Source organism: Gossypium hirsutum, chromosome D07, assembly GCF_007990345.1.
Source record: "Gossypium hirsutum isolate 1008001.06 chromosome D07, Gossypium_hirsutum_v2.1, whole genome shotgun sequence".
NCBI lineage: Eukaryota > Viridiplantae > Streptophyta > Magnoliopsida > Malvales > Malvaceae > Gossypium > Gossypium hirsutum.
The window spans coordinates 55,027,456-55,042,308 of NC_053443.1; the positions used below are offsets into that span (position 1 = coordinate 55,027,456).

At 32.2% G+C, this 14,853-nt stretch overlaps 1 protein-coding gene across 1 annotated transcript; it reads right to left on the reverse strand.

Annotated features, from left to right (window-relative positions):
- Nucleotides 1-1,034: 1,034 nt before the first annotated feature.
- Nucleotides 1,035-2,705, reverse strand: LOC107937648 (BRCA1-associated RING domain protein 1). The gene is made up of 5 exons (XM_016870577.2): nucleotides 2,508-2,705; nucleotides 2,368-2,421; nucleotides 2,209-2,276; nucleotides 1,498-1,829; nucleotides 1,035-1,289 (listed from the first exon to the last, which is right to left on the reverse strand). The coding sequence occupies exons 1-5, from the start codon at nucleotides 2,600-2,602 to the stop codon at nucleotides 1,134-1,136; spliced, it is 705 nt and encodes a 234-aa protein (XP_016726066.2). The 5' UTR covers nucleotides 2,603-2,705; the 3' UTR covers nucleotides 1,035-1,133.
- Between the last annotated feature and the right edge of the window lie 12,148 nt (nucleotides 2,706-14,853).

Below are 14,853 nucleotides of genomic sequence, written 5' to 3' on the forward strand. Positions count from 1 at the left end.
CAAGACCCGACATTTCACAGGCAGTTAGTATAGTGAGCAGGTATATGCATAATCCTAGAAAAGGACATTGGCAAGCTGTGAAATGGATTCTACGGTATATTCAGAAGACCGTGGATGTTGGATTACTGTTCAAGCAGGATAATACACTTGGTAAAGGTGTTATTGGGTACGTTGATTCTGACTATGCCGGTGATTTGGACAAGCGAAGATCAACCACCGGTTATGTGTTTACACTTGCTGGAGGACCAATAAGTTGGAAGTCTACACTACAGTCTACAGTTGCATTGTCAACCACAGAAGCCGAATACATGGCTGTAACAGAGGCTGTAAAGGAGGCTATTTGGTTACAAGGTATGGCTAAAACCTTGGGGTTGGTTCAGGAGCATATTAACGTGTATTGTGATAGTCAAAGTGCTATTCATTTAGCAAAGAATCAAGTCTATCATGCACGTACAAAACATATCGACGTACGATTCCATTTTGTGCGGGAAATTATTGAAGAGGGAAAATTTGTCTTCAGAAGATCAAGACTGCAGATAATCCCGCAGATATGATGACTAAGGTGGTAACAACAACCAAGTTCGAACATTGTTTGAACTTGATCAATATCCTGCAAGTTTAACAGTTGAAGAAGACACTATCAAGTATTGTTGTCAAAAGTAGAAAGAATTATGTGAAGATAAGATTATCCTAATCAAATCTTCAAGGTGGAGATTATTGGATACCTACAATCTTTGACTTTTCAAAGATGAATAGTGGCAGAAAGTTGGCACCGAAAGGCACCGAAAGTAGAAAGTAAGATTAGTTGGCATGGGATAATTGCAATTTTGGTCCCTAATTGTATAGGGACATTGCAAGTTGATCCTTAAACCTCAACTATAAATAGGCCTAACCATTTCTTACTTTCTACTTTCAGTGCCTTTCGGTGCCAACTTTCTGCCACTATTCATCTTTGAAAAGTCAAAGATTGTAGGTATCCAATAATCTCCACCTTGAAGGTTTGATTAGGATAAAATAATATTTGCTCAAAATGATACTGAATGATATATTTCATTAAAATAAGATTTTAAACATGTCTTTTACAAAAGATTTTTTTTACTCTCAGGCTCAGAGCAACAAGTGTGTTCTGAATATTACTTTAAATTGAGTTTAAAAATTACAGGAATCTCCTCGACAGTCCAATTATTTAAAACTTCTCCCGGCTCACAAGGGCGAATGCCTGATGAATTCCCTTCTCCCACCTTTGAATTTCTCTTCCCCGCTCCCTTGGCTGGAAAGTTTGCAAGACTCTGAGAAATCATTAAGAGACTGTGAGCAAGTAATATTATAAACAAACAGATGCAACAAAATTCAAAATGCTCCACAAGAAGTAGTATAAACATAAGCAGTCTAAAGACCGAGGGAAGTGTTATACAGCTACAAACATAAACGGTAGAAACAAAGTTAAAGAATTTATGCATCCAGCTATAACATAATGCCGGAAAGGTGAATTCTTACATGCTCGCTATCGTTGTCAGAGACCTTTGTATCACCATAGGAAGGCGGGCTGAGGGATGCTTGATCAGCTCGGCTCATGATGATCTGCCTATTCCTAGACTCTTTAGATGCCCCTATTTGTTTATGGGAAACTGATCGTAACAAATCAACTCCATCTTTGTTAGGAGTCTCGTATCCTACATCTGTAGCACGCCTTTGCATGCTGCACTTATCAAAATTTTCAGTTTTGCCAACCCCATCTTCAATGGAATGAGAAAGGTTGGCAGAAAATGCAGAATCCAAACTTCTATAGATTCCTACTATATTCTCCATGAAGGTCAAAGGCCTTAGATCTGCATCCAACACAGCCATTTGTCATCCATAAAATGAAACTCATAATACAAAACAAAAACAAATTTCCAAATAATCATGGAAAAGCAGAGAGACGTTCATCCTAATACCTACCAATAAAATTAAGTATTATCTACTTAAATTTTAATTTAATTTGGTTTTAAAATTAATAGACTAAAAATTAAACTCAAATTAACTAAACCAAAAATAATCCGAAACATGAAAACGATATTAATCCAAAAATTTTTAACCACAAATGGACTCAAACTAAATCCGTCAACTCAATAAGTCCAGAAATAAGATAAACCTAAATATTAACCTTCTTTAGCTCCGCCGCCTTTTTTCGGAAATGAAAAATCAAAGTACATAAATGAAATGTACCTCGATTTGCGCATTGAACTTTGCAAATAGGGCACTCTGAACCAAACTCAGTTCTTGCTACGCACGAACTGCAATATTTTCGGAAAGAGAAAAAAAATTAAAACCAAGCAATGAATAATCAAAACTCGAAATGGAGATGGAGAAGGAAAAGACAGTAACTCGCAGAACAAATGATCACATGGGAGCAACAATGGCCGCTTAAACAAGTTCAAACTGCAAAAAAAAAACAGCATTTAAAATGATAATAAATCCAAAATCCGAAACTAAAAAAAAAACGGCGAAAATAACATAACACGAACCAGAGAGGACACTTAAGCTCGAGACCCAGTTTTTGGAGATGAAGAACGCAAGGATTCATTGCTCTGCTACTATTCTGTTTAGTCGAAAAGCTCATTCTTTGAGAACTCTAAAACTAAACCCCAGAATGCTCTTTCCTGAGAGTGAATTAAAATAAAATAAAAAGGAAAGTGAGGGGTTTTCAGGGATGGGATGGGACTGGTTAAGAGGTTTATAGAGGAAGCTCTAAACGACAGAGAGATCTTTCGCATCTGATTGACGTGGGTGGATATGCTTACACGTGGACGGCTGAGATTTGTTAGGTTAGAAAAAGGCAGCCTTTGAGATTTGTAGTTGGCGGAACTGAATGGGTTTATGTGTTTGAAGTTTTGTTTTTCAATTTTAGAAATGTATGTTTGTGAGAAGTTTTTGTAATGATCCAATCTTCATGGGCATTGGAAAAGTATATTATCGAGCCTCTGTCTTAATGAAATGAGTTCATAAATAATTATTAGAAATATTTATGAGTCTAGTGGTGAGCTTAATTAGGTTTTAATTAAGTAAATTTAGCTTAATTAAGAGAAAATAAAAAGAAAGACTAGATTGAATAAGAGGTAAAATTTGAATTATAAATTAAAAGAAAATATAAAAGATCAAAATCTCAAATATGCCATTAAGTAATAGTTGAGGCGCAGCGGCAAAACAATGAGAAATATATAAAGATTTTTAATGATTTAAGTTATTATTAATTAATATTAGAATATAATAGTATAAATTATTATTTAATTGATATTATCTTATTAAATTAATGAAATATATATATTAAAGCCAAATGTATATATGTGTAATAAAAATAAGCATAGAATTGTAATTCATGGATTTAAATTAATTATTATTTAAGTAAATAAATATTTATTATTTATTTTTAAGTAAAATATATTTATTAATTAAATAATTATATTATAATATTTTTATGTGATAAAAATATTAAAACATGAAAAATATATGATGATGATTTAGTCCATGTGTAAATATAAGTAATATTACACTTGTAATAAATATATTGATTATTAAATAGATGTTTACTAAATTATTATATTATTATTAAACAAATAAAACTAGGGTTTGGAAGCTTTAAGCTTTAATTGGTAAGTCAATTAAGTCCTTTTTACTTAAATTTGATGTTTTAGAAGCTTTAAAACAAAGTTTAGGGTCTGTTTGATTGACGAAATTGATTTTCCAGAAAATCATTTCTAACTTTTTCAGCGTTTGATTGGCGGAAAACATTTTCCATTTGGAAAATGAACTCCAAAACAAGGGAAAATGGGTTACATTTTAGGGAAAATGTCTTACCCTTTCAATTTCCGTAAGACATTTTACGTGCTCTCCTCTCTATCGCCTCCTTCATTCCTTCCTTCATTTCCGATAGAAAACTGCTTCTGTTTATTGATTTTCCAGTAACTTGTTTTTTTAATTATTCAATACTTGTTTTTTTAACACAATTATAAATAATTTATTTGATATTAGTTTTTTCAATTTATAACGATTAATATTGTAGCTTAATAATTGAGTATTATTATAAATAAATCATTGCAATATATGTAAAAATAATTAAAAATATAAAAATTTATTAATATATATTAATATATGTAAAAACAAATTTTTCGAAAAATATTTTCAAAAAATCTGTCAAGCAGCAGAAAATATTTTACACAGATTCAATCAAACACCAGAAAATATTTTCCAGTAAATCATTTTACAGAAAAGTAAAATATTTTCCAGAAATCATTTTACAGAAAATATTTTACTGGCAATCAAACAGACCCTTAGTTGAAATTAAGTTGAGGTTTTGGAAGTTTTTTTTAGGTTTTTTGAACATAGTTCGTGTTGAACAAAATAATGAATTAGGGGTTTAATTGAATGAAATTTAAGTTAGAATTGATTAAAGGATTAAATTGTAAACTAGGCTATAAGTTTTGTGTTGTAGGGATTAAATTGAAAGAAGTTTTAAATTAGGGTTTTATTATGAACATTAGATAGTTAAGTGGAATATGGAAGGAAATTGAATAGAAATAAAGTATGAATTTAGTTAGAAAAGTAAATGAGTTAATTAGGATTAAATTGGAATTAAGGTATAGATGGAAAAGAGATTCAGTTAATTATTGTAAATTAGTGTTGTAATTAATAATGTAAATTATTATTATTTTCGTAGCTAGCAAAGAACCCGGGGCATCGATACTGAAAGGAAAGGAAAAAGTTGTCGAGGAGTAATCGAACAAATCCAGGTTTGTATTACTATAATTCAAACTACATTTATTAAATGTTATATTTAAATTTATGTGTATGGTAAGTAAAATTTTAAGGTAGGTATCAATATTGAAATGAATGAAATTGAGATGAAGTATGATTATGTATGAATATTTGATAGTTTATTGTTGGAAAGTGAAAATTTGTATCAAATTGAATTGTACATTGAAAGTGAAGCTGAAGTTGAGAAAGTGATTTGAATACCCTATTAACTAATCGAGTTTAGTCGGATATAATTGGCATGCCATAGGATTGGAAGAGTACGAGAATTTATCGGCTTTGTCGATCAGGCACTATATGTGTCGTATTAGGTACTTTATGTGTCGTATTAGGTACCACGTGTGTCGTTTCAGGCACTTTATGTGTCGTATACTGCTTCTGATATGTTAATTAGTATTGAGTACCGTTTTAGGCACAATGTGTCGTATTGATGTGTTTGGTTGGAATCCGTGTATCCGCCAAGGTCCATGTTTGTTAATAGAGTGAATAATCGAAATGTGAGAATTGAATAAATTTGATTGATCGTACTTCTAAAAGTGTAATAAATAAATTGTTAGTCGAATTGTGAGATTTGAAAGCATGAACCTAAGGTTCATGAATTGATCAAATTCAAGTCATTAATATATAAATTATTATATGAAATAATGAAACTGAATGTAAATTAGTTCTTATAAGTTATATATTTTACATGTTTAATGTTATATGATTAATATTTATAATTCATTAAAGTTATATAGTTTGAATTATGGTAATACCACTGAGTATGAAATACTCAGCGTACGGCTGTTTCCGTGAGCAGGTCAGTAGAAATCAAAGGTCTCGGTTCAGCATCCAGATCAATCCCGACTTTAGAGACAATTTGGTGATATAATATTTTTTTTAAAGTGACATATGCTTAGGTATTATATATAAATTATGTACTTAAGTCTTGTAACTTTTGTTGTAAAATGATGTCTAATATGGATTATAAGTATGAAATGAAATAATATGGCATATTTAGTAAATGTGGCATGAAACTAAATTGGAAATAACTGAAATTATTAGTTCAATTAAAAAAAATTCGGAGCACTCGAACAAGTCCCGATTCATTTCTAATACGTATTCTGGGCCTCGAAGGTCCATGAAAGGGACTAAATCATTAAATTGTAATATGTATGTTATTTATTTGTGAATTTAATCGTAAATTATCCGATATGTTCGGTAATGCCTTGTAACCCTATTTTGAGAACCGTATGAGGTTAAGGGGTGTTACAGTTGTTGGTATCAGAGTTATCAGGTTTAACCGATTCTCGACTAAATCGAGCTTGAAAATTGAGCCTATAAGTACATGCCAATGTTGAGTTGAAAATGAGTCGGGATTTGGATGCTGACCTATTTGTTTGTTATTGTTTATATATTAAATATGTCAAATGAACGAATAAATGATATTGATCAAGAAATATACACCGGATATGAAGAACTGTATGAATTAGATGAAACTGAATCAATAACACCTAGTGTAAACCCGATGAGAAATCAACCTTCTAATGTAGATAGAATAAATGATAGAAATAAAGATGATTCTCACTTACTATGAGTTATTGCTGATGCTTTACAAAGAGTAGCGGAGACTGTTCCTGCTACGACTTTCGTACCTATTTAGAGACGAGTCCCGATAAAAGAATTAAGAAAATACGGTGTCACTGAATTCTTGGGTCTGAAGGGAGTTGATCCATCCACAATAGAGAATTGGATGGAATCAACTAAAAGAGTTCTGTCACAATTGGAATGTACCCCCCAAGAGTGTTTGATTTGCGTTGTTTCTCTACTATAAGGAAAAGCTTATCTGTGGTGGGAATATGTAATTCGACATCTGCCAGCAGAATAAGTAACATGAGAATTATTTCGGAAAGAATTCCAGAAGAAATATGTCGGGGAATTATATATCAAAAATAAAAAGTAAGAATTTCTGATGTTACACAAAGTGATTTATCAGTAGTGGATTATGAACGAGAATTCTCTAGACTCAGCCGATATGCTTCAGAGTTTATACCAACAGAGGCCGACAGTTGTAAGAGATTTTTGCGGGGCTTAAGAGATGAAATTAGGGTACAATTGGTATCCCATCGAATCACAGAATTCGTAGATTTGGTTGAGCGAGCAAAAATGGTAGAACAAGTTCTAGGATTGGAAAAAAAGTAAAAAACAACTAGATTGATCAGGAAACGAGTGGGAGCAACTAGTTTAAATCATTTACCAAAAAGATCCAGAGAATCCAAGGGTGGTTGGAGACCAAGTTTTAGATCGGATCAAGGTGATAGAAACTGGGGAAAACAGACGATAATATTTACCGGTAGTGTGAGAGGTCCATCCCGGGATGTAGAAAATCCAGAATGTGAACATTGTGAGAAAAAAACATCTGGGTGAATGCTGGAAAGTGATTAGAGGTTGTTTCTGCTGCGAGTCGGTAGAGCATTTTGTTAAAGATTGTCCGAATAATAAAAATGTTACACCTACAGCATCCCAGAGATTAGTATCTACTGCTCGAGGCAGAGGTTCGGGTAGAGGTGGTTCTGTATCCAGAGGTGGAGGTGTAAGAAGGGGCAGTGATATATTTACACAACAGTTGGAGGCTAGAGCACCAGCCAGAGTACGTGGTTCAGACTCGGGAATAAGGTGATGCACATGACGTTGTAATAGGTATATTTTTATTGTATTCTGAACCTGTTTATGCATTAATTGATTCGGGTTCGTCACATTCATATATTAATTCAAAACTAGTTGAGTTGGGAAAATGTCTAGAGTTTTAATAGAAGTGACTAACCATTTTGGACAAACCGTGTGCAGGACAAAATATGTCGTAACTTTCTTTACTTTTGTAAATTTAAAATTTAATCTCTTTACTTTTATTATAAGAAATCTAGTCTTTCTATTATTTAGATTTCAAAAGGTTTAATCTATGATTTAGCCCCTAAAATATATCAATTTTCCTACTTTGGCATTTAATTTTTTTTGGTCCTATTTTGATACCTAAAGTATACCAATTTATTTTTAAACTTAAAAAAAATTACAATTTTTTTATAATTCTTTTTACATTTTTGTAATAACATTATTAATTTATATGTTTTTTTGTAAATTTTAATTTTATAATTTTTTATAATTTATATGTTTTTTCTATATTATATATTTATGAATTTTTCTATACTTATTTCCATTTTTTATATTTTTAATGTGTATATACATTTAATAAAAGAAAATACTTATTATTTTTTCACATAAAGACGCCACATGGTGCTTTGTACTCGGCTATAAGATTTTTTTTAACACTTGTCAATAAATGGACTAAACAATATAATAGAGGTATACTTTATATACACAAAACTGGGAAGTGAGGTATCAAATTGAGACAAACAAAAATTAGGTACCAAAGTGAAAAAATGAATATACTTCAAGAGCTAAATTATGAATTAAGTTATTTTAAAATTAATATCTAACTATTAACACTATTAAAATTATATTGTTAACTTTAAATTATTTACCATATCTTTTATTACATGACTACTGAGTAAGTATTGTTTTTATTTAAAATGTCACGTTAACAATTTTAACAAAAAAACTAAAAGCGATAACAATTGAACCTAAAATTTAAAATCTAAAAACTAAAAAATACTATGAAAATGGAAAATTATTTTTTAATTTTATTTTTAATTTTAATAATTTTTATATTAAAATATAGTATGGAAAAATTATAATTTTTAGTAAATTCTAAAAAAATATAATTTTTTTAATTTTAACTACTTTTTATATACGATAAAAATTAGACAATTTCTAAATTAAAAAATAATATGAAATTTATAAAACTAAAAAATGATATTTTTCTTCATATTTTTATATCTTTTCGAATTTTTATAGGTTTAAATTTTATATAGTTTTATACAATTTTTTGAATTTATAGTTTTTTTTAATTCTATTCAATTATTTGGATTAATAATTACTTTATAGCGCTGAAATGATGTTTTTGTCCCATGCCTCTATTAAACATTATTTTAACTTTTTTTAATTAATTAGAATTAAATTAATAGAATATATAAATTTGAGTGTTAAATTTATTGAATATTTTAAAATTAAGAATATATTAATCAAATCTGTAAACATTGTAGAGCTGAATTTATTATTATACTAATGAAAAATGTCACATCAACTTTCTATTAATGATTTAATAAAGTAGTGATCAAAATATCGAACGTTGATAATATTAATAATTGAAATAATTTTTTTAATATTAATATTATTATAACAATGAACGACCAAAACAAAAGCACGTTATACTTGAATGAGTACAAATGCAATTTACCAATACTTTTATTTCATATTTTTTAAAAAATTCATATTATTCTAAATAAAATTAAACGATAATATAAGGTTAAAAGAGATCAAATTAAATTAATTGAAAATAATTTTATAAAAAAATTCTATAATGTTTTTATTATGAAATATTAAACGTCCTTAAATAATTAAATTAATAAAAATATTAATTCTCAATTAATTTATTTTTTAATAACTTATCAAACAAGTCATTAATCATTATTCTTTGGTTTGTACCTAAAGCTAGTGAAATGTTTATTTATATCGAGAGTTTATTTAGGTATAAATTAAAATTGTTAGGAGCTTATTGGAGTATGACTTGAAAAGTTAACAACTTATTCGAGTAAAAAAAACCATTTATTGTATTTAAATCTTTAGTTGGCAATAAGTTTGAATACGATTTGTTGAGTAATATTTTATCGTATATTATTGATAGGGGTGTTTGGGTATTTATATATGTTGTTACAGATGCTATTACAGCTCATGATAAGGCCCCACTATTTTGTATTAACTTCGCTGCCTCTAGTATTGACATTATCTGCGAACTCCAGGTTTGCTAGACACATGTCTACGGAGCACGCGATCCTTTCTGTTCCTAGTATTGACATTCTGGGCGGGCTCTATACTTTCTGCCCGTGGAGCATGCAGCCCTTTCTACGAGCTTCCTGAGTCACTGTGAGCTGGATTTATGGCCTTGCATTATGAGCTGAGTTCGCAAACTCACCTTTCTATTCTCTCGTAGCTCGCTTCACACTCAATCTTCTAGTGGGACTAATGCGGAAATCCCGGAACTAGACATAAGAGAAACACAAATTAGAAATAAAACGAGAATAAATAAAATTAGTTAAATAATAATAATAATAATAATAATAATAATAAAACGATAGATTTGCCCTATGGAACCCTTGGTTAACTTGTAACCAAAAATGCCAATGATTGAGCGGCTCCCTACGAAACCCCTAGGAGAAGAACCTCTAGAAACACTGATGAACGGGAAAGAAATTTGAATATCTGTAACTCCGAAATACCCTCGAAAGTAACAAACTCCAAACTAAATAGCAAGAGAAGAATCACTCTACTCTCAAAAATTTGCCTCACACAAATTTGGAAGAAAACAAATACTCTCTTTTTTATTCGACCCCTCCAATGTGTAGAAAGCAAGCCTATTTATAGACAAATTACAAGAGTAATTGAATCCTAATAAAACTCTTTCAAGAGTAATTGAATCCTAATAAAAACTCTTTAAAATTATCTAATAAAATTACTTAACTCATAAGTGATGTGTCCCAACCAATGAGAATTAAGTAAATAATAATAATAAGATACATAAAAGATTAATCCACCAATTTATGGGCTTTCACTATTCCAAGATTGGTCCAGTGAATTGCATTCTCGTATTTGTCAACGTCACGAACATGATGACTTAAATTTGTAGCAACAAAGTCTTGGACAAAAGCATTCATATTTGATTTTAATTGTCGTGTCTTGCTTCGAGTGATTGAACCACTAAGAAAAACAACCCATTGAGTGTCACCTCATTGGCTCGTATCATTCTCCCCCTTTTCAAGAAGATTCGTCCTCGAATCTGAACCTACATCAAATTCAAAAGGAGAAAGATCAGAAACATTGAAAGTAACACTAACACTATACTCACCAGGAAGATCAATGCGATAAGCATTGTCATTTATTTTCTCGAGTACATGGAATGGTCCATCCCCTCGTGCATCAAGTTTATTCTTTCTCTTAGAATGAAATTGTTCCTTCCTCATATGTACCCATACCCAATCTCCAGGTTCAAACAAGACTTGCTTTCGCCCTTTATTAGCTCGATGTGCATTGGACTCATTCTTTTTCTCAATGGCTTTACGAGCCTTCTCATGGATCTCTTTCACTAAATCGGTTTTCCTTTCACCATCTAAATTAGCAATCTCATTCAAAGGTAAATGAAGTAAATCTACAACAGTACGTGGATTAAAGCCATATACAATCTCAAAAGGAGTAAAACCTGCAGAAGAATGAACAGAACGATTATAAACAAACTCAACATAGGGTATCCATTCTTCCCAAGATTTAACATTCTTACCTATTATGGCTCTAAGCAAAGATCCCAAAACTCGATTTACCACCTCGGTTTGACCATCAGTTTGAGGGTGGCATGTAATAGAGTAAAGTAGTTTAGTACCTAACTTACCCCATAACACCTTCCAAAAGTGACTAAGAAATTTTACATCTCTATCGGAAACGATAGTTCTTGGGATTCCATGTAATCTCACAACTTCACGGAAAAATAGATCGGCAACATGGGTTGCATCATCAGTCTTATGGCATGGAATGAAATGAGACATTTTAGAAAATCGATCCACAACCACAAAGATGCTATCTCGTCCACGCTTTGTCCTTGGTAAACCTAATACAAAATCCATTGAATTGTCAGTCCAATGTGAACTAGGAATAGGAAGAGGAGTATATAGACCATGAGGCATCACAGTGGATTTAGCTTGTTTACAATTAATGTAAGTAGAGCAAATTTTCTCAACAATTTTCGCATGTTAGGCCAATAAAAATGCTCATGTAAAACATCATAAGTCTTAGTGACTTTTTATTGCTCATGTAAAACATCATAAGTCTTAGTGACTCCAAAATGACCCATAAGACCACCACTATGAGCCTCTCGAACCAACAATTCTCGCATTGAACACTTTGGTAAGCATAGTCTATTATTTCGAAAAAGATAGCCATCATGCTTATAAAATTTGTGAAATGCGCCATGTTCACATGCGTCATAAATGCTTGCAAAATCAGAATCAATGGCATATAAATCTTTGAGATACTCAAAACCTAATAACTTAGTATGCAAAGTACTGAGTAAAGTGTACCTCCTTGATAGAGCATCAGCCACAATATTATCTTTACCTTTCTTATACCTTATAACATAAGGAAAAGATTCAATGAATTCAACCCACCTCGCATGTCGCTTGTTCAACTTACTTTGTCCCTTTAAGTGCTTAAGTGATTCATGGTCAGTGTGAAACACAAACTCCTTTGGTAAAAGGTAATGTTGCCAAACTTCTAATGCCCTTACCAAGGCATACAACTCTTTATCATAGGTCGAATAGTTCAAATGTGCTCCACCAAGTTTCTCACTAAAGTAGGCTAGTGGTTTACTATCTTGCATGAGGACAGTACCTATACCTACACCAGAAGCATCACATTCAATCTCAAAGGTCTTTTCAAAATTAGGTAAAACTAGAATAGGAGCATTACACAATTTATCTTTAAGTTTATTACATGCTAATTCTTGCTTATCTATCCAATGAAAATATACATCATTTTTAATAAGTGCAGTCAAAGGCGAAGCAATTGTGGAAAAGTTACAAACAAACCTGCGGTAGAAACCGACTAACCCAAGGAAAGACCTTACCTCAGAAATAGTTTTAGGGATAGGCCATTCTTTAATTGCCTTTTCCTTCTCCTCATCCACATGGATTCCTGTAGAACTTATCACAAAACCCAAAAAAACAAGCTTATCCATACAAAATGTGCATTTTTCAAGATTAGCAAAGAGTCGTTCATGCTTTAACACATCCAATACTAATTTAACATGCCCAACATGATCATTCAAAGTTTTGCTATAAATTAGTATGTCATCAAAATACACAACGACAAATTTTCTTAAAAAATGTTTAAGTATGTGGTTCATTAATCTCATGAATGTGCTAGGGGCATTAGTTAAGGCAAATGGCATGACTAACCACTCATACAGGCTATACTTAGTCTTAAAAGCAGTTTTCCATTCATCACATTGTTTCATTCTTATTTGATGGTAACCACTTTTTAAGTCAATTTTAGAGAAAATGCATGCACCATTAAGCTCATCCAACATATCATCTAATCGAGGAATTGGATATCGATACTTTACCGTGATCTTGTTGACAGCACGACAATCAACACACATTCTCCAAGAACCATCTTTTTTTGGGACGAGAAGTACATGGACCGTACAAGGGCTTAGACTCTCACGAATCAACCCTTTCTCTAAGATATCTTCAATTTACCTTTACAACTCCTTAGTCTCTTCAGGATTGCTTCGATAGACTGGTCTATTCGGAATACTCGAACCAGGCACAAAGTCAATTTGATGTTCAATCCCTCGTAAATGAGGTAATCCTTAGGCATTTCAGAAGGAAATACATCCTCAAAATCCTACAAAAGATCAACAAAACAACTAGGCAAATGTGTATTAAGGTTAGTCAAAACAAAGTTTTCCCTAAACCTAATAATTACAAATGTTTGTTTTGTACAAAGAGCAAATTTGATATCTCGAAACCTAGCGAATAAACTCACTTTCTCATCTCGTGACTTGTGTGTGCAATCACTCACCAATGTTGGGCCTTTAAGTTGGCTTTTAACACTAAGGGTCTCTTTACTTTCAGCCTTTTTCAATGGTTTTACCTCACTTCCCTTACCCATCTCACTAGCAAGTTTGAGTTGATCATTGTAGACTTCTTGAGAAGGAAGTGGAGCCAAAGTAAACTTCTTTCCAAGGAACACAAAGGTATATTGGTTAAGGAAACCATCATGATTTACTCGTCGATCAACCTGCCATAGCCGCCTAAGTAATATGTGCCCAGCTTGCATTGGAACAACATCACACAAAACTTTATCAGAGTATCTACCAATGGAAAATGAAACTAAGCATTGTTTGGATACTTTTACCTCCCAACTATCATTCAGCCATTGCAAGCGGTATGGCATTGGTTGCTTCACACAAGGTAGGCCAAGTTTCTCAACAAGGGAAGAACTTACCACATTGGTGCAACTTTCACTATTGATGATCAATGAACTAGGTTGTCCACTAATCAAACATCTCGTGTGGAAAATGTTATCTCTTTGTTCGCGCCCTTCCTTTTTAAACTGGACATTTAAAGCCCTTCGAGCAACAAGTGCTTTCTCACCATACTCCAAGTATTCTTCATACTCATCATGAGTATGCACATCATCAACATCTTTCAAATGAGGCATCTCATCTTCATTATCAGACTCAAAATCAACCTCGCCATCTTCTCGAATCACCAATGACTTTTTATTAGGGCATTCTCGAGCATAGTGACCCCTTCCTTGGCATTTGAAGCAGGTAATATATTTTGGCTGCTTAATGGCACTAGGAGAAGTAGAAGAAGAAGATGGAGCTCGATTAGTAGATGTAGAACCTTTAAGTGAATTAGGCATACCTCTATCTTTGGAGTAAGTTCTAGGCTCATTTGGCTTGAACTGTGTATCTCTCCCATTCCACAATCTATTATATTGTTTTTGCCAATTTCCTCTCCAAGCAGGATTAGAAACTGAACTAACACCCCTCGTTGTCCCTTTCTTTCGTAATTGCTTTTCAATGGTGAGTGCGGTTTGAAGCATCTCTTCAATATCCATGTAGTGTTGTAACTCAACTTGATTTGCAATCTCAGGCTCTAGGCCGGCAAGGAATCTAGCCATAGTCACCTCAGCCTTTTAAACAAGATTGGCTCTAATCTAAATAGTCTCCATCTCTTTGTAGTAGTCATCCACAGATCTATCTCCTTGAACAAGATGTTGGAGTCTTTGATGGAGTTCTCGATAATAGTATGGTGGAACAAACCGTTTTCACAAGATGCGCTTCATTTCAACCCAAGTAGTAACAGGTTGCTCTCTATAAATAATCCTGCTTTTACATAATTGATTCCA